General features: G+C 28.1%; 2 protein-coding genes across 2 annotated transcripts; one reads left to right on the plus strand and one right to left on the minus strand.

The window, feature by feature from the left end:
* Positions 1-766: 766 nt before the first annotated feature.
* Cpap3-b (cuticular protein analogous to peritrophins 3-B) lies at positions 767-6,648 on the minus strand. The gene is made up of 4 exons (XM_011499746.1): positions 6,404-6,648; positions 2,635-2,964; positions 1,596-1,992; positions 767-965 (listed from the first exon to the last, which is right to left on the minus strand). The coding sequence occupies exons 1-4, from the start codon at positions 6,441-6,443 to the stop codon at positions 845-847; spliced, it is 888 nt and encodes a 295-aa protein (XP_011498048.1). The 5' UTR covers positions 6,444-6,648; the 3' UTR covers positions 767-844.
* Positions 6,649-14,012: 7,364 nt separating this feature from the next.
* Positions 14,013-22,852, plus strand: LOC105362329 (uncharacterized). Its single transcript, XM_011499747.1, is given in 9 exon segments — positions 14,013-14,592; positions 15,957-16,233; positions 16,448-16,987; positions 17,406-18,275; positions 18,428-18,717; positions 18,936-19,253; positions 19,795-19,915; positions 19,918-20,453; positions 21,942-22,852. Coding segments are annotated over 9 exon segments (3,480 nt in total). The 5' UTR covers positions 14,013-14,439; the 3' UTR covers positions 22,317-22,852.
* Positions 22,853-24,992: the final 2,140 nt, after the last annotated feature.

Consider the following 24,992-nt stretch of genomic DNA (forward strand, 5'->3'; position numbering starts at 1 on the left):
AAATCAATAGTAGGTGATTGAATTTATATAAAACAGAAAAATATTCTTCATTTTTTTCTTAGAAAGTTTAATGTTCCTATTTTTATCGCTAATTGATTTTTGTTTTACATTTCTTTGATCTAAAATCATTTGCATTATTATTATTGAAATATCTCATAAAATGTTTAGTAATAAAGATGATTGGTTGTGTTCAATTCTAAAACGATAATTCACGCTAAATAATAATTTCAATAAATTATTCTGTGAAAGATCGAAAATATGAATATTATGTAGAAACACTTATTCTTTACAATAACGTAAATTTTGTTTTGCTTTAATCAATAGTTTACTACTTTATTTGCCTAATTATTTAACTAATTTTTAATTTGGAAGGTTTCTTTATTTACTCAATAAAAATTACTTATCTTTTTTATTTATAATCATAATTAAAGAATTTTCACACATCTTTTTACGATAATTTCACACAATTACACAGCAAATCTTGTCGACTTAAAATTATTACAATACATATAAAGACGTATACATAGGTTAAACGATAAACAAACATATAAATATATATATATATATATATATATATTGGAAGTATAATTACTTATCATTTTTATAAAAGAATAATTTTATTTACCGAGTACAAATTTTGTATTCTCTTAGATATTGCAGGAAAATAAAAACTTCAGTCTCTGCATCTCTAATATTGATCCAATTGGCTCATTAGCTTTAGTAACTTCAACATCATAAAATTACCTACTTTATTTCTAATTATTAACACAACTGTCTAAATATAGAAATATTTTCTAAATAGAAAACAGTAAATAAACAAATTATTTCAAGACTATTATTTAGCTCATTCAGCTTCTCTTTTAGGTCCTTTCCTTCTGGCATTTGATCCTGTTGTTTTTGGTTTTGGTGGATTTTCCAGAGCATCTAATTCAACATCTGTCAATACATCCTTATACCAATCTTTACTGCAATTCAAATATAAATATTTATTATTTTAACGTAAAACAACATTTTTGTAGAATGCAAATATACGAATATGAAAAATTAAATATTCCTTAATTTTGTATTCCTTATTTAGACGATTAGGCATTAAATCTTCATGTTAATTACTTACTTATCTTAATCGATTACTTATCTCAGCACGTTTTTAAATAAAATTATATCAATTTTTTTACCATTTATCAAAATTCCATCTTTCTCTTTTAGTACATTTTTAAATAATTACTTTATTTATATTTATTATTTTAATAATTGGCATTTATAAAATTTAAAATCTTTTAGGTCGATAAAATTCAAATAAAGAGAGCATTTCTGCCTTGCTTAATAGAAATTAAATATTTTTATTTTAAAAGTACATCTAAATGTTCATGCAAATAATTTAATGAAAAGGAAACCTTATTCGAAGGCTTATCCGACCCTACTTTATGTAGTGAATTACGTATACCAAGTACATCAACTCAATATGAAATGTGAGAAAGTGTATATATATATATATATATATATGTCAGTATATAAATATGGCAGTATGATATAATATGATATAAAAAGCGATCATTATAATAAGTGGCGCGATAATATCCAAGAGTAGCATTTACCATTCTGGAATCTTACGGGCCCAGTCGCACTTGCCAGTTCGCTCGTCAAATGCCTGGCCAAGCTTGCAGCCACTTCGTCTTGGCGTTTCGCCGTTTATACATACGTAGAAGAATTGACAATCCTCTGCATCGGGATAACGTGGATGGGTGGCGGCTATACTCTCGTCAACTTTTGGGCAAGTGAAGTTGAAAAGCTCCCGGGATCCACACCCTTTTTTTTGAGCCTCGTCAGGCCAGTTGCAGATTCCCGTCTTCTCAGAAAAGACCAAACCATCCGGACATTTTATCATATTGAATTTACCTTCAACGCAGTAATAGAAAGTATTGCAGTTTGTTGGATCTTCATGGGCGAAGTAACCGTGCATGCGTGGACAGTGAGGAGTCGGTTTCGGAGTCTCTGCCAGAATAATGCAATTACATATTATTATAGGTGATTCCTCCTTTACATACATTCTATTTTTTTTTTTTGTACATAATGTTCAATAAATTTTAATTCAATACATTAAAGAGTTCACTGAATATTATTATTCAGACGGAAATTACGAACTATTTCTTAAATTGAATAAATATGTAAATACTTCAATATACCTATACTAAATACAATGAGAAATTCAAATGCTTTGCATTATTGTTTATAGCTATCATATTTCATAGCTTTTAATGCTTATTTTTATTTATAAAATTCACTAAAATTCACTAATTAATATAACATTAATAGTAATCAACTTTTAACTAAATATTTCAATTATATATAAAGCAATTTCCATTTAAAAATAAATAATAATAATCTATGTATACCTTAATTGAATTTGATATGTAATTAAAAAATTCATTAATATGTGTTAGGCTACTGATATTTTTACGTACATATTTTTGTATATACAATATTGCAATATCTAGTTTTTTAATTTTAAGGCTGAAAATCGATACATCGAAATATTATATAAATCACGAAATCAAAGAATATTCTTGGATTTATGAGTTTCAATGGTAAAGGCTTGTAAAACTGATTGGCTGCCAAGTTAAAATTACGGCTTACGAAGTTTGGATCTCTTGGAACAGTCAATGCCGAAAGGCAGGTCGCATTTCTCGTGCTGGGGACTAAAATCGTTAAAGACCAGACCATCGGGGCAAAGCTTTTCCATCAAGCTGCCATCTCGGCAATCGTAATACTTGTCGCACTGCTCTGCATCGGGAAAGAAGCCGTTCGGCTCGGGGCATTGATCCGACACCTCATCCTCATCGAACTCTTCAGCTTCCTTATTCCTCACGGTTTGGCGATTCGGCTGCGATTTGTAAAGCGCTTGCGAGGCTTTGCGTCGATTCTGTTCAGCAGCTTCTTCTTTACGTGATAGCGCTGAGGTCGTACCTGCATTAATCGTAGATTCACATATATATTTGTGTGTAAATATAAGGAATGAATGATAATGAAAAGGAAGAAGAATTGCAATTATTTACAACATATTTATATAAGAAATGAAGCTGAAACTTTGAATTGGATGTTTTAATAAATTGTTGTTGCACATTGAATAATGTCTGTATAGCAAGTGTACAAAAATTAATTATTTGTAAAAATAAAGCGGATTCAGTGATATATTACTAATTTTCATTTATTCAAAACTTTCATTATCTACATTCGATCAGTCGTATGTTTATTAATTATATTCCTGAAAAAGAATATCTTTTAGATAATGTGATTATATTCCATTGCAATTTATAAATTTTAACTTTTAGCTTTTGTAATCTCTGTGTTTAATTTATATTGGAATAATAAATTATACCCTGCGAGGGAATGTCGCCATAGTTTTTTTCATTTTATATAACACTATTTTTAAATTTAAAGACTATACGAGGTATAACTATATCTCATGAAATTTAATAAAAGAATTTTTTGCAATAATGTGATTTAACACATATATTGTTTCTATGTATTTAATCTATGTACGCAATATTATGTACGCAAAAAAGATTTAACACATATATTGTTTGACATATATAGTGATTTGACAATATTTTTTTTATCACATTTTCTGCAAAAATTATATTCCTATAGCAATTAATTATCTCATACTGTAAAATTTACATTTATATTACATGGAGACACTTTAAATTACTTTTGATTAATACATCAACGTTTCTTTCACTATTTAAATTCATAAACAATCATTATACAGTATAAGAGCCTTTTTTAAATTTTATTATTTTAAAATAAATATTATTATATGATTGACATTCAAAACTTTACATAAAGACGTTCTATAAAGATTTGATAAGGGTAAAAAAAAATTATGATTTTAAATTAATGAATTTAAATAAACTATTGTTCGATAGCTTCATACTTTTTCCGCATTATCTGAATATTTACTGATAAAAGAGAACAATATTTATGAAAAAACAAAAGTTAAAGAAATTAAGGTTGTTCCGAGTGTTTCGACTTACACTTACGACCTCGACATGCTACACGCATCCCTGAAAGAATGTACGCTCTGGTGTAGTTGACCTCGCGATGGAAAGAAAAAAGAAAGGTAATAAGAAATAAAAAAAAAAGAGTCCCAGAAGATATGGAAACTCGTGGAGAGGACCGGTTGCATATTTTGCGCACTTGCAAACTCGAAACTCCTGCTTGGCACGTGCGTTCAATGTTTCAATATTAATTTCCTAGAGGATTGAAATGATATTATTTTTTTCTTCTTTATTTAGAACATTTGCATTTTCTATATGGTAAGTGAAAATACCGTATTTTTAATAAAATCTATATTATTCAATTTGCGATATTTTCCTGAAAAGTTAAAAGATTTAATTTAAATAGAATCCATAGAAAAATTTTTGTGAATGAAAAGCAAGCAAATATAATTTATTTCGTGACTTTTTACGTGTAAATAACGAAGAAAAAAAAACGGAAGAAGAAATAATTAAACAAACATATTTATTAATAATTCAATAGTTGTCTAATAATTTATATACTATGGGTATACTTTAAAATAAGAAACTTAAAAAAATATTTAATTTTGCAAGACTCGGTTTCATTTCTTTGTAAATGATATATTTATAATGCCTATTAGTGATTAATTTGTTGTGCTTCAAAGAAATTGATTATTATATATTTGATAAAAGTAATTATGTTAATAATGGGAAGGAATACTATAAAAAATAATAACAATGCTTTTTATAGACATCAGAATTTTGAACTCAAGGTCAGGATAAAAAAGGTCGAGTTTCTTATACTTATGACAAGTTTTTTATACTTGCAATTTTATTCAATAGAATAATGAAATTTTCTATTTTTAGAAATTAAAAAAAAAAAAGAAAGTTTCATGAAATGTAAGTGATTTATTACATTTTGATAGCTTCCAGTCAAATGTATATCATGAAATAAAGAAAAAGTATGATTGTATGCTGAAAAATTTAGTCATATATTATAACTAATTAATTAAAAATAAACGGTGTAATTAATAATTTTGTTGTTTTCTTAGCAATAATTTTTCATTGAAAAATTGAAAATTTTTAATTGAAAATTTGTCAATTAATATATTATAATTCAATTATTGTAATAGTATGGATTAATTATATTTATAATGTTATAGTAATATCGTTTTTTTTTTAATTTTTCTTATAATTTTGCACATTTTAAAATGGAAAATTGGTATTTCATACATAGTTTTCACGACGTAAGAGAAATGGAGAATATTCCAAGCTAACAAAAGACTTTCGCTAATTTTATTTCGCCAATTGTTCAAAGAGTTCACGGTGCTTAATCTTATCATTCTGCGAATTATATCCAATTCGAGTATACGAATAAGCTTTCCCCAATTATGACAGAATTCACAGACATAAGGATACCTCCGTCCTTTACGAAATGTGGAGAAAAGCCTAACACGCTCGGTTTCCCGTTTTAGTACGTCTAATTTGCAATGCGACAAGTAACCCATGTAAAAGGTAAAGTTCAAGGTGAAAGCTTCTCCATCTCTCTCTTTATTTCCTTCTATTAAAAAAAATCTATATTATACATTGAATTATTTAAACTTATTATCTAAGATGCCGTTATTATTTTAATATTCTGCTATTGTATATATTACGGCTCATTTATATTTCATTCTAATGCCAAGCGACGACATAAATTTTATTAAATATATATGTGTAAAGGTATTTACTAAATCAGTAACAAGTAAAATTGTATAAGGTTTATCATATAAAATTTTACAATAAAAATTTGTATTATGTAATGTAATTGTAAATATTTTATCATAAATATTTTATCATAAAAATAGAAATATATCAATAAAAATTTCCAAAAAAATTTATGTATATATTGCTGCTTTTTACTAGCCCTAATTGTTCGATATTTATATGTAAATATACAATAAATAAAGTATTTAGGATACAGATCTTAATACTATAAGTTGTTACAAATAAGAATTCAAAGACGACATCAACTGATTATGTGAATGAAAATTAATAATTATTTACGCTTGTATAAAAACAAACATATATCTTTTATTATGATAGGAACATAATATGCTATAAATAATATGTTACCATGAAACCTATATTTATTTTGTTAATTAATAAATAATGTTTGATGTTGGTTCAAAATAATTAAAAAATATTTATGATACTTTAATTGAAAGAAAGAATGGACTGGTAATAGCTAATATTATTGGGCACGAAAAAATGTAAAAAGAAATGCTTTTCTCGATGACGTGCTACGAAGTTTTGATGGTAAAGTAGTGATCCGTGTTCGTACTCGTTGCTGTTATCCGCGAGAAAGTTGAAGAACGATAAAAAGCAGAAAGAACGCCAATACTCACTAAGAACAAGCAGGCAGCAGAGGAGAATCTCAAACTTCATGGTACCGTTGAATCTAGTAGCCGAAGAGGCAACTCGACGGCAATGGATAAATGATTGGCACAAGATCGATTCTAGCTGTAGCTAAAATTAAAAAAAAAAAAAAGTAACCAATGCCTTAGAATGAAGTTACAAGTTACACAGTTGAATACGGTTGTTCTGCCGAATGAATGTTTCAATCACAGGAGACTACAACTGAGTGTTCAACGGGACCTCGTGGGCCTTATATGCGTCCCCACTTACGGCCCCGAGTGAGTCGCAAGCACGGGTGTTGCAACTCATACACGCGCACGTTTATAACCACAGTATGGATATCGTGCGTTCATGACTATAAGAAAGGTTGCGTACAAAGAAGCTATGGATTATTGTTCTCACTTTATACTCTTTTTACTATTGCATCTGCACACATTATAAGTTCATTAAATGGCTTTGCTAAGTATTTGTTAATGATTCTTATTGTAATGGATGTTCTATTAAATTTCATTTACTAAATTTCCCTATTGAAATATATTATACTCTTACGATAAAATATTGTTTATTCCAAAATTTTGCCTTTAAACGTACACTTTCCTGAATTTTGAGATATAAAATATATTCAAAAGTTTTATCTTATTTTGATATTCCTTATGATTGATAAAAAAAGTATGTACACTAGTTTTAGATGATCAATAAATAAAAAATAAGATAATTATTTACAGTATTCGAATACATTTCTTTTGTAACATAATTTAAAAAGTTGACTATAATTTTTAAACAAAATCGGTGAATGCAGGTATTATCAATACAAATGTGTTAGAGAAATGAAAACGTAAATTATCCTTATAGTGAAAAACGTCAGTGAAAATTTCTTTAGAAATAGCTTGAAATTAAATTAAAATTAATGTCAAGTTTAAACGAATCCTATGAATATATATATATATATATGTGTGTGTGTGTGTGTGTGTGTGTGTGTGTGTGTGTGTGTGTGTAGATAAAACTTGAACTTTTGTGAAGAAATTCAATAGTAATTAAATAATTTGATTATATAAAGAAACGTATATAAAAAATTATGAATTGGTAACTACTACAATTAGAAGAATAAATAAAAACGTTAATAATAACGACATTAGTTATTTATAAATATAAAAGTTTACAATTTATTAATTAAACGCTGTTTTATTATTAGGCTGCTTTAAAACAGTGTTCAGGGTAGAATTAATAATTATAAACAAAATTTTTGTATAATTTATTAGCATATCAAACCTTGTGTAAAAGTTTCTTACAAATTAAAATAATTATTGGACATTTTTTTATAATGAATTCTTTCTAATTGCATATCAATAAATTAATCTACAATTGAGACATTACATAAAATTTTGATTTATCCAATATCATCATTAGATTATAGATCGACATTTTTTGTAATAAATTACGATCAGATTATCTTATTTTCTTTTTCGAATATAAGATAATTTATGTTATTATTTTACTTTTATTACTATTAAAAAATTATAAATTATCTTAGGTGTATAACAACTTACAGACTAATTAATGTTGTAAAGTAAAATTTTAAAAAGAAAATATAAAACTCAATATATATTAACATAAATCACCACTGTGAAATATTTACAATTTCTTACTTCTTGTAATTATTCATTATGAAGACAATCTTGCTATTACAATAAAAAGATAGAATTAATTATAATGAAATTTATTGAAATATATCCGTTAAGGTAACAAATAACGATTTAATATAGTATGTTAATGAATAAAATTAGATATTTTTTGTATTAAAAATGCATTTTCTTGTCATTATTATTACAACAAAACGATATTATGCAAAATATCAAATAAAAATAACACTTTTTCCTCTACAAATTCATGGACAATTTTTCAATTCTATATAGAAGTGTAACAACTACATACAGAAATAAAAATAGTTATTTGAAATACCAAATTATATTACTAAACTTTTGCATATAAATTTTTGACAATATAAAATTATATACTTATTTAACATATAGCTTAATTAGAAATACTTTAATTTGTTTTTATACTTTTAAAGCCTTCGCATACTAATTTATAAAAACAAATTCATATTATGTTTAATTGCATACTGCAATCTAGATTTAAACATTGTTATAATAGCAAAATAATAATGACGCAATAGATCATTTATTATATCAGAGTTTATTATCCTATGTAATCCTAAGTAACAAAACTATTTGACATAACTACATGAAACTAAATTTATAATATTTCTTTCTAATCAAAACACATGACAATATATATTTTTTATTATTCAATGTAGTTTATATAGCATTTTATAAATTTCATTTATATAAAAAATATAAATTAAATATCGATAATTTGCGATTAATTTTGGCAGAAAGTTAAAATATTTACCCATGTTTAAAAATATAAAAACATTCATTTTACTAAAATAATTAGAGCATCAACAAAAAAAAAAAATAGAAAACAAAAAATCAACTTAAATTTCATATATATTTTATTATATTTAATGAAATAATTTATATGAAAATTATATAAATGTTTTTGTTATTAATTTTTAAAATTAATTTCCGATATGTAATTTACACGCATATTTATGTAAATTAAAAGGGATGATATAAAACGTCTATATAAACGATTTTGCGTGCATATAATCACAATTAAAAAGAAAGAAAAACAAATATCTCTATTTCACAAATAATAAACATAATTTTAATGATCTATTAAAATAAGCAATATTTTTCAAATAATTGATACTGACAAATTAATAGAAGACATCTCTTATATTACCTATAGAATAGACGTTAAAATTTTTATTAATAGTTAAATAAATTTATTATAATATATTTAATATTGATTTATATCAGCTTAATTATAGAAAAAAACTATGAAAATACATTAAAATATGTTTTTAATTTATTATACTTTTATCTATTAATAAACCCATTTCATTATTAGGTATACTATTCTGAAATGAGTTTATATATTTATTTTATATTCTATAATACTTTTATTTATCAAAATATTAATAAATTCTTTTATTTTTTCCCCTAACAATTCATATCCCTCATGTGCCTTAATGAATATAAAATCCTATATGGCGTATTTAGTGAATTGTATCCCCAAATTTGACTGCATTTCAGCAAGTCTACTTTTGCTTAAATACATGATATCTGTAGAATATAAAATAAATCTTTAACCCGTCGAAATGTTTTCATTTCGTTTTCTTAAATTATCAGTATATAGTCATCGTAAAAATCTTACTTTATTGATAAAATCTGATAGTATTTTTGAATATTTTCTACTTTAAAAATAATGCTGCATTGGCAAAGTGTGTTTATATTTAAAAGAAAACTATACATCTTTAGTTAATAAAATATAGGAACAACGTATTAATATAGTATATATCATTTATGAAGAAATTGATTAAAACAATCTAAAAGTCATGAAAAAATGTATGTGTAAGATATTTTATTAGTATTTCGGAAATTTTTTACAAACCTAATAAAATGAAAAGAAAAATTAATAAACAATTGTATAAAGTATATTTTTCTAGTATAACACGATATACTGTTTAATTAAGTACTAAATACATGTGATTGCAAAATACAGATAAATCTTATTATTTAAAAAATATAATAATATTCGCAGAATATAAAGATACATTTTTTTAAAAATTTTCACTTATAATACGCAAAAGTTTAAATAAAAAAATTAGACAAATTAATACGCTCCATTAGATAAAAGTATTTTAAAATTTAATGTTTTTACAAAAATGACATATTAGTAAAATATAATCAGCAGCTTTATCCGTAAATTTTATCTATATCTATCCGAATATTTATCTATCAATATTTTTAATAAAATAATATTTTATAAACATCAATAAAATTAATGATAAATTTATTGTTGCAACCTAACATAAAATAATTCAATATAATAAAGTGTTAAACTATCATTTTTGAAAATAAAATTCTGCATTTATTAATTTCTAGTATACGTAGTTAATTTATAATGTAACAATATATTATAATTTAGCTAATAGATTACCTTAATTTGTAATAAATTCATGAAAATAAATTAACAAATTATACAATAATAATTATATTAGTAATACAATAACTTGATAATTAATAATTAATGATACAAAAAGAAGAATTGGTATATTAATATATTATATAGTATTTTAGTATTTAGACGCGATGTGCTTGAGAAAGTCTATGTATTCGTATAGATTATTTTCATGAAAATATATCTTTTAATGTGTGTAGCATTACATATATTTGTACAATGTATTTAGAAACTTCATATATGTTTAAAGTAAAGCGTCACTTAAAATTTAAAAATAAATAGTGAAATCAAGTATAATTTAAAATTATTTTTTAAATTTGTGTATATGATAGAAATATAAGTTCCGTGTTATTAAATATTATTAATGTTTGTAATTGCATATATGGTACAGAATTTTTTCACTACAAAAAAACTATAAGTTATAAATTTTATACTTATTGAATGAACGCTAATATCAATTTCATTAATACATAAAGTTTTTTATGATTGATTTCAACATTCTCTAATCATTAGAACGTAATCCGATGATGGACTAATAATTAACTATATAAAAAGGATACGAATTGCTTGTAGCAAAAATCTAAAAAAATTAATCGTATAATTTATAAGAATATTTTTAAATCAAATACAAATTAGTAAAACAACAGACGCAAAAAATGTCAAATTGTCAAGTGCTCTCTACAATTTTGTTTTACATTATATATAATTAATCTATTTTTAATTTTTTTTACTCTAATGCATATATTAAATTAGCTATACAACTATTTAATGCATATATTATTATATGTATTAAGAATAAAAATTAATAATATAGTTATCGAATAGGGACCTTATTTTCATATGATTCTTAGATACAATTTTTAGAATAATATTTACCAAAACGACTTTCACTGGTAGCATATATTAAACCTGTTTCTGTCATTATTTTCATCCGTAATATATATTTTTGATGGCATTAGTCACAAACAACTTTATCAAAACTAAAAATATCATATATTTCTTTTCATATAATCAAAGGAATGAAAAAAATGTGAATGTAATTATAAATAAATATAATTTTAATTGATATTGGAATTATTATAGAAAATTTGCAAATTCAATAGATATTGTTGTAGAGGAGTTAAGTTAAATCTTTAAAAATCGACTTATTCCAATATTTCATCAATTATTTGATAATGAAACAATTCAGCTTACATTTTTATATTATAGATTTCAATTAAACGCCGTGAATTAATTAATTGTAAGCTTCATAAAAATGTTCATATTAGTAATATTACTTCTTTATTGAATTCATTGAGATCAATTGGCAAAATGAAAAACACTCACAAGCGCAATAGTATAGACAATGCAGATCCACATTATTTTATATTCAATATCATAACCATTGAAAATCGAGCATGAACATACGGTTCTTTTAATTTTAATATCTACTCGTTTATTAAAGCCAAATACGTTTTATAGTTACTTTATTTTACTTTCCACTACCGCTTATCATTAAATCCATTACTATTATTATTATTATTATTATTGTTATTGTTATTATTATTATTATTATTGTTGTTGTTATTATTATTATTATTATTATTATTATTATTATTATTATTATTATTATTATTATTATCATTATTATTATTATAACTATAATAAAATATAATAAGCTTTGTATTGATTATGATGATATTCAGTAGCGATAATAAAATTCAAAATGTAAAATAAAAAAAGTCTTGAACATGTAAATGGTTAAATGAATTTGTACGCACGTTATATATGAACATACATATGAAAATATTGTATTTAATATTTGTGAAGAGTTTATCATTGAATATCAGGCATATTATTTATTATATGACGAGATTATTTGCATTAAAAAAAAAGTCTTCAAAATTGAAAAATTAATAATTTTTAAATCAACGTACCTTAAGAATTTTATTAATTAAATCAATATTAAGCAAATCAATGTAGTTTAAATTTTTTCAATATTTGCTTATACCGGTTATTAATACGCATCTTATCATTCGACATATATTTATATTGGATCGTCACGTTCCCTCCCACCTCCCACCTATATTTACTGAGAATTCACATTGTCAATTTACTAATTCCTGAATCATCTAATGACATTATTGCAATTTCATTATTATCATCATCATCATCATCATCATCATCATCATAATCATCGTCGTCGTCTTCGTCGTCATTATTATTATTATGATTATTATTATTATTACAATATATCACATTATGTAGTTGTGTAAACGAGAGAAGAGTATACAATATCGACAATTAGTATAGGTATGACGAGATATGGCCTAAAGAACCGGGTAGTAAATGTATGTAGGCGAGTGTAGAAGCACGCGCGCATCGCACAGCTGGAGCATAGGTACGCACGCACGCACGCACACAACAATGCGCCTTGCCATAGGCACGGCAGAGACGCACGAGCCGTAAGAAATTTCCAATTGTTCTTTCCAACGCTCCGGACGAAACCGCCGTTTAAGCGTACGCGCCATTACCTCAAAACCATAAGACAATCATTTCCAGAGAAATTATTATTCTTAAATTTGCGTCAGAATAGCGAATGAGTGGAGATGGAGTACCGTGCGATTAGACGAAAAGTACGGACAAGACAAATGAGGGCAAGAAAAAGTAGTCGGACCATCGGGTTAAAGCAACATCAATAACAAAATTGTCTGTCTCAACTGTAAAATAAAGTCGTCGAGTAGGGAGGAAGGAATAGAGTTATAAGGAGTCGTAGCGTAGCCGTCCATACGGTCACAATCTTCCATATAAATTCATCCGAACGAGTCGCCATCTTCGTGAGGCGTCCCTAAGCTGAAAGCAGCCGCTGCCTCCCTCTGTCTCCTCGAGAATGCTCAAAGCGCCATCTCGAACATTCGCCGCCGTCGCCTCCGCTCTTTTACCCTGGGAGCAGCAAGTTCGCGGCGAACGATAGGCGTGGGTCAGGAGTCGGGAGCGTCGACGCGGCGCTGCAGAGCCGAAATCTAGTATATCGCTGCAGTCGCGTCATCATCGAATGTCGGCCGAGAGAGAGCGAGCAAAGGAGCAAAACCTCTCCTCGAGTGGTCAATCGAAAGCAGCCAAAGCGAGAATATCATTCCGGCAAGCGCTCCACAGCCGCTAGAGCGATATAACTTGTAACCGTGCGGCGTGTCGTCGTTGGTTGCTTGTTGAGTCGAGGAGCTGAGAGAGGAGCGGCGCGCCACCAGCAGAGGAAAATAAGCAGCAGCAGCAGCGGTAGCGGCAGCGGCAGCGGCAGCGGCAGCAGCAGCAGCAGCAGCAGCAGCAGCAGCAGCGGCGGCGGTGGCAGCGGTGATATTGACGACGACGGTGACAACGACGAGGACGACAACGACGACGACGACGACGACGACGACGACGACGACGACGACGACGACGACGACGACGACGACGACGACGAGGACGACGACGACGACGACGAGGAGGACGACGACGACGACGACGACAAAGACGAAGGCAACGACCACGACGACGACAATAACAGCGGGAGCAATAGAAGAGATAGGAGTAGCACAGTGTACGGAAAACTCGCTAGGAAAGTCACTCCCGTCGTGTGCAACGCCTCTAAACCAAGGATCCTAGAGCACGAGAGTGGAGTAGCAGCAGGCGGCGCCATTTAACAATTGGACTTTGTTTATTATCGCTTTACCGGAGCGGCGACGGCGGCAGCGGCGGCGGCCGTCGAACGGATAACTCCGTTGCCGCGTCCTGCTTCCACCGACTCCTTTTCTCGCGCTCGTTCAGTAACTGCGCTTCCGATATTATAATTGCCGACACCGCGACTGTCGGCGAAGGGAAGCTTACTCCAGGAGAAAGGCTGCTGTCGAGGCAAAGTGCGTAAAGAATTCCCGGTGCGCGGTGACTTCCACTCCTAGCTCCGAGAATATTAAATATTAAAATGGAGAACAGACCGTCGCCGCTGCGCTCGAGGCGGGTCTGTAGATTCTGCCTGACAGAGAACGAGCCGCTGAGTTTTATTTATGACCGCGAGCTGAGCAAACCCTTCCAGGTGCCGCTTACCCTGCAGATCATGTCCTGTGTCGCCATCGAGGTAATTAATTATCCTCATACCTAGCCTAAACTTTGCACCTCATCTCATCTTATATACCACAAATTCCCGCTTTCCTTTTTCACCTCCTTGCTATATACAGTTATATTTTTTATACATTTACAACATATATTTTTACATTTTACCTTAACTCCAAACCGTTCTTTATCTTACGTTTTCATATGTATAACTATAGACTCGCAGAGCATTGATTGGATAGATAAAGCAGTATGCTAATCATCTAATTTCTTCTAATCCAAATTTCTCATTGTTAAAAGTAAATGAAATTTCTATTAGCTATAATTATACAATTGCTGATGTAGAATAAAATTCTATATATACATTGGGCTTCGATGAACACATACAACTCAATGAAATAAATGCACTTAACATTAAAATTGTTTTTATTTATTTATTTATTTTTTTAATACAATTACATACTTTTACAAGGGTAATTAATAAATTCAATATTGCTACTGTTTCAATGTATTAAATTGTTTACATAAAGGTAAATCATTGCAAATATACAACGTACTATTTATAATTTACAGATGTTTAAGGTAAGAAATAAATGTAGTATATAAATTATTTATTTACATTATACTACATATATATATATATATATATATATATATATATATATATATATATATATATATATATATAAATATGTTCAAAGTATTTATCTTTTGTTTGTATTGTTACTTTCTACTAATTATTATCATTTGTTTTGGAGTATTGGAATTAAAATTTGTTTATTTATAATGAAAATTATCATTTTTATTGAATATTATAAATCAAATGGGTAATTAAAAAGAAAACATCAACAAAACGATACAGTTATCAATAAATTTTTTGAAATTTATACGTACAAATAGATAATACTAGTAGTTGCTTAAAAGTAGTGCTTATGATAATGAAGTTATCGTCTTTACCGTGTGTGTAATACCATATTCTTCTTTATCATATGCGTAGGGAGATTTTTTATATTAAATTTATGAATTTATTTATAAATCATATAAAAGAATATTATTAGCATTGCAATATTATCATAAATCACTTTACTTTAAATATTATCATAAATAAATTCACTTTTTATAATTATTACTATTTATTGAAAATATTATTAATATAATAAATATTTTTAACTAGTTATTAGTATGAGACTTAATCCATTTTTATTTTTAATTTTTAATGATAATTGAAATTTTATGTTTTAATCGTGTTATAATTTATTCCATATCTCTTGTGTACTTATATTTTATTTATTTTTCTACAACTATTATCAATCTCTTTAATTATGAAAATAAGTTTTTCGTATGTTACATGAAATGAGATAGAAATAATTAGTGGATATTTTATTTAAGGTTTATTCTGCCGATGGAATGCCACAAATGATTTGCACAATGTGTCGCTGGAATCTAGATCGATGTTATAAATTTAAACAACAATGTAAAAAAGCAGATGAAGCCCTACGTGCCTATCCAATATCAGGAGTTCTACGAAGACCATTCTCTCCGATAACAAATGATCCCCCTGAAATAAGTAACAAACGAAATCTAGAATCTAGACCTACAAATGAACAAGTAAAGAAAGTTCGATTGGATAATGGGGACAGAGAGCGACGAGAAACAGCTCACTCTAGTGAGAATAGAATTTATAATAAAGAAATATTTTATACAACCTGTTCGGTACAGCCTAATTAAATATGCAATAATATAGAATAATCATATTTATCTGTTTGTTTACTAATTTTATTGGTAGTCGTAATAATTGCAAAAAGACCAAAATATTCTTTACAAATATAATTATATCGACTGGCTGGCATTCTTTCAATGAATTCTATCTAAATTTACAGGTCAACGACAGACAGAAACTCGTGCTGAAAAGCAGCAGCGAGAAAAGGAAGAACGCCGTGATCTCTATGATGAAGAACAAGATGCTGGCAGTGAAGGTGATAATGAATCCAACGATGTTAAAGATGACACAAAGTTGGAGCCTGGTGAGATTAGAGTACACGCTTGCAATCAATGCGACCGAACCTTTCCCCTCCTGCAGTCTCTTCAATTGCATGTACAACGTGCACATCGGGATCGCGATTATAAGTGTACTGAATGTGACCGTATGTTCTTCTCTAAATACGATCTGACGAAACACATGGCTACACACTCCGAAGAGAAACCCTTCTCATGTCAAATTTGTCAGAAACAATTCTCCAGAGCTAATTTACTGCAAAGACACGAGAAGATTCATAGAGAAGAGCTAAGATATGGCTGTCCGCACTGTGACAGAGAATTCTTCACTACAGAAGAATTAGAGAAGCATGAAGAAGCTGTACACAAAGCTGTCAAACCTTTCCAGTGTAATATTTGTAATAAGCGCTTCACTTATAAACAAGGTATGCAGCATCGAATTCAAACATATTTTTCAAGATTTTAAATAATAATAAACAAAAAAAAAATATATATATATATATATATAATACACTTTCAATATTTATCATTAAAGCATCATATTAGAAACAATTAATTTAATTTTTCATATGAATTCTCTATTTAAATATCGTCCTTAAATTACAAACTAGATTTTTAAATTATTAATTTAAACGCTAATTTCACGTCTATATTATGCACCGACATGTGTAATTCGTTAATGCAATTCATTATACTTTAATTAATTAATTTCTTAGCGATCATAGAGATTGATGGCATACGATAATAAATTTTAGAAGCCTTTAATGTAAACATCTATTAGCTTAAGATATTTATTCATATTTATTGACCTCAACTGTTTCTTACACTCTCAATCCAATCAAGGTTTGGAACGACACGAGATGTTGCACAGCGAAGACAAATCGTTTGTCTGTGAATACTGCAAAGAAGCTTTTCGTACGAGTACGAAGCTCGCAAGACATCTGACAACCCATGCTGGTCATCGACCATACCTTTGCAAACTCTGCCCTCGGACATTCCTACTCTCTCACCATCTAACTCGCCATATGCGTAGTCACTCGGTCGAAAAGCGTCATCAATGCGAAGACTGCGGTAAAGCCTTTAAGCGCAAGGAGAGTCTAGAAGTCCACCAATTGACTCACGTGAAGCGTACTGGAATGGCCCTAACCTGCGATGTATGTCAAGAGTCGTGCCGTAATCGGGCTGAGTATGTAACCCACATTAAGCAGCACATAGAAGCAGGTGAGAAAATGGGTCCCGATGGCTTACCACCTGATAACAAAGTAAAAATCGGTGACACTGAAAGTGATGAAGAGGAGGAGGAGGAGGAACAGTACTCGGATGGGGACGATGATTATGAGCCGCCAAGTTCGTACGTCTATTCGAAAAAGCTGCAGAAAGCAGCCAAAAATAAGGTCGAGAGCGAGGAAGATCAATTAGAGAAGGAGGACAAAAAGGAGCAGGTGGTCTATGTGAGGGGGAAAGACGGAAATGTTATGAAGAAGACGATCAAGACTTTAATGCCAATTCAGCGTAGAGGTGTGGAGCAACTACAGGAAGTAAAGCCAAAGACTGCTGGCAGTCCACAAATTATAACTCCAAAACAAACAAAGCAAGAAGAAACGCAAACGCCACAACCTATTCAAAAAGGCAGGCTGGATGAAACAGAAGCTCAAGTTCAAAAAATCGTTGCCTCTGTTTTTAAAGAGCATAAAATACCACTGAAACATCAAGGTTTATTTTATTCAATATTTAATAGTCTTTAAATAGCCCATCATTAAAATTTACTACCAAAATTACTTTCTTTATGTTCTTTATAATTCTTTAATTTAAATGAAATTTATAAGTTTTACATCATAATTGCATAGTTTTAATTTAATTTGAAGGTCCTGAACAAAGTAAGGAAACACAGCAGGTTGTAGTGCGACAGGGTTCTCAATCAACAGTAGCACCAACTATAATCAAAGAAGAAAAACTTGACACACCACTTACCACTCTCGCCCCAAAAAATGTTAACACTGTTAAGGTAATTAAAAGAATAGTCGTTCGAAAGCCAATGGGCAGTGGAGACTCGCCGATTGCTGTGACAACTCCTGTCAAAGAGCTGGTTCAGGAAGCCGTAAATGCCTCTGCTGCCCAGTCATCTCCATCGACTTCTGCGACACCAGGTCCAAAGGTACACATTGACATTTCTTATAAACATTAAACGTATAATTATAAACAATAATGAGACCAAAGTAAAAATAAGCTAGTATCATTTACTTACATATATATATATATATATATATATATATACATATACTTTCATTCGTACATATTCTGTTATTTAAATAATTCCATACAATATATCAAAACTTAATAATAAAATATTTTCAACAATGCACTTCTATGAAGATTATCAAGAGAGTGATAGTTCGTCGAATTATACGTCAAGGCGATACAACACGCGAGGTCATCATGAATCCTGACGGTACTATCATTGATCCGGCAGAACTTGCAAAATTACCTACCGGAAATGTGGTGAAGCGTGTCGTCGTCAAAAAGCCATTGGACAAGGGACAGAATATAGAATCAATGCTGCAGTCCGCAGACGCTAAGCGTATTATTAGGATGGCTGAAACTGGCGAAGATCTTGCCAAAGGAAGTACCACAGTAACAGTGCCAAAAATGATTACTCAGGTTCAAAGTGTGGTTGAACAACAACAGAAAAAAGTAACTAAGGATTTAATTATCATAGGCAGTATATATAAACGATGTCAGACTATTAATGATAATATACTTATATGCTTATGACAAGAATAATTATATAATCATCGGCCATAAATTTACCATCACTTTCAACTAATTTAAATCATATCTTTCATTTTTCAAAGTTTAAATATAAAGATCAACTTTAAAAATTATACTACTATTTTAACATTTTTATATCGATTTTAAATCGAAAGCTATGCTTATTATTATAAATCATAAATTGCTATTTATACCGATTTCATTCTATTGATAGTTGCAAATAACAAAAAATATTATAATGGTAATATTTGGAGAATATATTCTTTATAATAAATTCAAGGAAAAGACATTGTATTAAAGAAAGAAAAGATTTCAAATATATAATCTAATTTATATAATATTTAATAGAAAAATTTAAGTGAAAAATTAATGCAATTAATTAATAATAAATATTTAATATATATTCAGAATTTTTGGAGAAATACCAATGAAATTTAATAAAAAAATAATGTCCATATTTTAGGTAATTATGAAAGAGAAACTCGAACAACTGGAAAAACGAATTGAGCAACAGCGCTTAAAGATAGAGGAGCTCCAGGCTCGGAAGCAGCAGGGATACGAAGCATGTGACGAAATGGTTCCAGAGAGTCGGAGGATGAGCAACAATTGCCCCTAAAGCGTGTTTTTGTTAAGCGAAAGCAAAGTATATACGACGAGGAAAAAGAATACAATGACGATAGCTGCTCTAAAGAAAAGGAATACACAGAGGAATCTTCTAGTGTAATTAATGCTATAAATTCTAAAGAGGAATTATCCCACTCTTCCACGACATTTGAGGAAAAGTTGGATAAGGCTGTTAGCTCTACGAGATCGCTCGATGAAGCCAAAATCATTATCATAAAGCCCGAAGAAAATCCTTCAGATGTCGATGAAATGAGCAGAGAACTTTGCAACATTCTCGATTCAACAGAATCGGTTGTGAAGATGCAAGAGAATGTCCTTAATAATTTGACGCAGGTGACATCTATTGACGAAGTATCTTCTCATAAAACGTATGCAGAAGTCGCTACAGAAGCTGCAGAACAGGAAGAGGAAAGGTTGGAGACACCGAGTACGACGATGATTGAAGAGCCAATTGAACAAGAGGAAATCGATGGTGAAGTGGAACAAACTCAGGAGCAGGTGAACCATTGCAACGAAATACTCTAAGCATTTTTAATGGGCCTGCGGATGCATAATGTATTACTGATAAATATCTATAGTAAATGAAGAAAAACTTTCAAATGTATTTATTTAATAACAATAACATAAATGAAATCTTTCGCATAGTTTTCTTAAAAATAATTTTTCTATCTATTTAACTTTTATGTTAATTATTTGTATTGTAATTTTATTATGTGCTCTTTTATAAAAGTAAATAGTCTCGTAGTAAATAAAAAAATAGACTATGTACATTTAAATGTCAATTTACTTCTTACATAACATAAATGCATTCTGAGAGTATTTCTTTCTTTTTTTATCTACATTAAATTTAGATATGGATCCTATTCATAAAAAACCCTAAATGTTTAATTTTTTTCTTAATCTCTTATTTTGTAGTATACTATTTATATACATTTAACTTACTGCTTTTTGCATCACTGCTAAATTTCATAATCAGCACTTTGTGATGTACTAATTTTATCGTGCTTTTTTATTTTTAATTAGCTCTCATCAAAGTAGATCAGCTTCTTAATATTCTGTGAGTAATTATTTGTGTTAATTATACTATTTGCTTAAAATTTTAAGCCTTAAAAAATTTCTCTTTGATTAATTATATTTCTTGTAGTGAACATTTTTTCTTTTTCAATGCTTTAATATTGAAACTTGTTATGCTTTATGCTTAATATGATTTTGTGCCTCGTTTTCAATATATTGATTTATGGAAAATGATGATAATATGCATATTAAACAATAAAATTTCTAAACATACTGTAACAATATGCTTGTTTTAAATTGGAATGATATTTAATTGGGATTTAAATGATTTCTGCTCATTTTATATTAATAAGACATATTTTAATTTGATTACCATTGGTAGTTAAATTCAATTATTAAACGAAAGTGGCCAAACAAAAATACTCTTAATCCATTAATATTAAATAAAGTCAAACATATTCAATAAAATATTCAATGCTTTATTTAGTTAAGTAATCGTTTTGAAAGCAATAAAGATTTTTTTTTTTTTAAATGTTTTCTATTTTATAATAATAATAATCTTAAATCTTGTATTTTAAAGAAAAATGTTTAAAATTATATAATTATTTCTATAATTTATAAATTTAATTTTACAAAAATTTTGTTAATCCAAATTGTGTATTTTCAATTAGTATGACTTATGAAAAAGTAGGATTTTATATGTCGAATTCTTTTACAAGAGTTAGTAATTTGTAGAATGAAATGAATTTTATAGTATCTCACTTTATTTTCTTTTCATCTTTTTTTCTTTTTTTCTTTTTTACTTTTTAAATATATAATACGATTGTAACAAACCGTATAAAGTTGCATGATTTATAAAGATTATTCACTTTGGATATATGTATATATATATATATATATATATATAATAGTAGTTGTCCTAGTTAATCAAAGCTCGGGTTTAATAATCTCGTTTTGTCAATAAATTCCAAGGTTGAAGAAGAGGTGAGCAGCCAGCAGGATCCGACACTAAAAATCGTCATTACACAGTCGGACGAGAATGGCGTGAAACTCCAATTTGAGGAAGCACCGGAAGAAGTAAATCAAATAGAAGTAGTTGAAGATACAGGGATCGAGAGGACAGAATCGGGTTTGTCGTCTTTAAGTACGCAGGTACTCGGTGAGTCGAGCGACATGTTTGAGACGTCGGAGACAGCAATGGATGTAGAAGTGGTCAAAAGTCATGAGCAAACAAACCTTGACGAATCCGTTATTGAACTTTCGGCCACAAATGAAACAGTCAATCTGAATGAAACGACGGATAGCAGAGATAGCTTAGAAGACAAGCTTTCACAAATGGAAGGTTAGCCCCAGAAATAAGTAACGAAAAAGATTTTGTAAAATAATTGGAGAATGAATCCTTTGCTCATTATTATAACTTTCGGTGAAATTTCGCTATGCGAATTAACGGCTCGCAAGAGGAATCTTCTCTTCCATTGGCTTATTTATGCGAGCTGTTTTATGATTTTTAAGAATTGTTTTTTATTTTATTGTATTATGTCGATACACGTACATCATGGGGTCAGCGGTATTGCGTGCATGAGTATCGTTAAGCAGCAAATGGATTTATGGACGATAAAAAGGATTCATTAATGAAATAATACTTTTGCATCCCCTTAGATTAATAATTCTATCTTTTTCGACAAGAATTTATGACTGTATCAATCATCTCGTACTTTGTGTGGCATTATTGTATTTTTCTATCAATTCTTTAAATCTACTGCCTAAAGGCTTATATAGAAGCAAATTAAAATAGACAAAAATGATGTATGTAGCCAAAGTTATATAACAATTTTGTTTATATTAAGAGCAAAGAATCTTAAATTTTATATTAAGTCGATTATTAAATAACGTTTATTGACTAATGCACCCTCAATGCCACACTTAATGGAGATGACGCTGAATCCGTGTATGAAATAGTTAATTAATAAAACCTTGTACATAGCTGACCATTCCTTTCAGAATGAATTTTATATAAACGTTACTCGTCTATTATACCTGTAAGAACTTATAAACTTAATTTTCAAAAGAATATATAGAAAGCCAAACGTATATACATACAAATAAGAAGAAAAAAAATTATTTATGCTCAAGGGGATAATGTAAAAAATTTTATATTTGAGAACGAATATTAAGATTTTTTACAGTTATTGTATTATACGGTCGTTAAAATTGTATTATTTTTACGATCTTAATTGTAATACATTTTGAAAAATATATTCTGTAATAATATAATTGATTTATATTTATCATGCTTATCACCATGTAATTGATTTTACTATATAAAATTAGAAATTTAAATAATTTTATTTAAATATTTAAATTTTTTTCATAAAAATTGGTTCTTAATATTTATAATTTATTATAATAATATTAGACTATAAAAAAAATATTTTTAATTAATTTTATACACAATACCTCAGCATGAAAATAAGGCTTTAAGTAAATGACGAGTCATTGGTATGATTGATAATGTCAGCCAAAGAAATCGTCGGAAAAAAAAAAACTAAAATCAGTTTTAATTAAATGCACACGGCTATCTCATTATCTATAACGAAACATTTTAAACAAAATTTTATAATATAATTAATGTTTTTTAAGTTACGAAGGTTGCTTTAATATATATTGAATTTACCATATTGTATGATTTTATTACAAAATAGATCATTCATTCACTTGCGTTTGTGTAACAAAAGTTTCTTAAAATGTTTAATTGATTGTAGGTCATGCGATAGCTAGCTATATGTAAAACATGTAAAAACTTTAAATCGGTTAAACAAAAATAGTTTTTTATTAATTATAATAAAAAAAATCGTGAGGAAATGCTACTAAAGGTGATGGCCTAAATCATAGTTTTGAAAGTTTAATAATGTATTTTTTAAGATTTATACTTACAAAGAGTATGTAAATGTTGTCGATGGAATTTATTTAATATTTTGATGACCAGTAAGAAAGAGAGGTTCTATAAATAGTATCTTGATGGTTGAAACACTTAAGGAAGTTTATTCTAATACGATAACCAACAATTTAATATAGGCTTTAAAGTTTATTTAAAAAAAAAAAAAAAAAAAAAAAACAAAAACAAAAACACAAAAACAAATATTTTCTTTTATATATCTTTTTTTAAACATACACAATAATAATACAATTTTGTTATGAAATAAAAAACATTATGGTGTATTTCAATATGTTATGGTCATACAAAAGTTTCCTTTCAATAATTTATTTTCATGTAAAATGATGTACGAAATTTCAAAAAAAAATTTCTGTAAATCAAATCATAATTACGTTTATAAACTCTGTATTAAATACAAAGTGTGGTGTGTACGTATGGAAAAAGGTTTTTTAATTTTATTCCTCTCATATCTTAAAATTCTTCTATATATTTTAATATAGTATCGTTCTAAATTGCAAAAATTTATCACATTTTTTTAATAACGACAGACAAATGTAAGATTTACTTAATTAAATTGGAGTTATTAATGTTTTAATTAATTACTTATAAATTACTTAAATAGCTTTTTATGTTAGAATGAAAGGTACAATGTAATTTATTTAAAATATATAACATTTACTATAGTACATTAAAACTTGGAACGCATGTTAGAATAAAACAAATATGATTAATAGGTATAAAAAAAAAAAAAATGAGTATATTAGTAAAAACTTATTTACGAGTGAGCTTAACATATAAGTTTAATAAATAAAATTTTACAGTATTTAACACTTATAATGCTATAATGTAATATTGAACATAATTGATTTTTATGATTTATTTCTAATGTAATAAAATGCTTATCAAACGTAAAATTCATATAATATTGGTTTTGTTAGAAGTTCAAGCTAGTAGAATAAATTATAAATTTAATTCCTTATTTGAACTAAATAATTAAATTAACAATATAACTATTATAAATGAAATCAATAAAAAAAAAAAAAAAAAAAAAAAAATGCCATTTCACATAAGAAGAATAAATAATAAAA

The sequence above is a fragment of the Ceratosolen solmsi genome, unplaced genomic scaffold (genome assembly GCF_000503995.2).
Source record: "Ceratosolen solmsi marchali unplaced genomic scaffold, CerSol_1.0 scaffold35, whole genome shotgun sequence".
Lineage (NCBI taxonomy): Eukaryota > Metazoa > Arthropoda > Insecta > Hymenoptera > Agaonidae > Ceratosolen > Ceratosolen solmsi.

Bases quoted from the DNA above. Each gene is read 5' to 3' on its own strand.
- Cpap3-b (XM_011499746.1), bottom strand. From the start codon at position 6,443: ATGAAGTTTGAGATTCTCCTCTGCTGCCTGCTTGTTCTTA. The intron at 2,965-6,403 runs GTGAGTATTGGC...CGATTAATGCAG, and splicing joins CTGCTGCCTGCTTGTTCTTA to GTACGACCTCAGCGCTATCA. The intron at 1,993-2,634 runs GTAAGCCGTAAT...TTATTCTGGCAG, and splicing joins TTCCAAGAGATCCAAACTTC to AGACTCCGAAACCGACTCCT.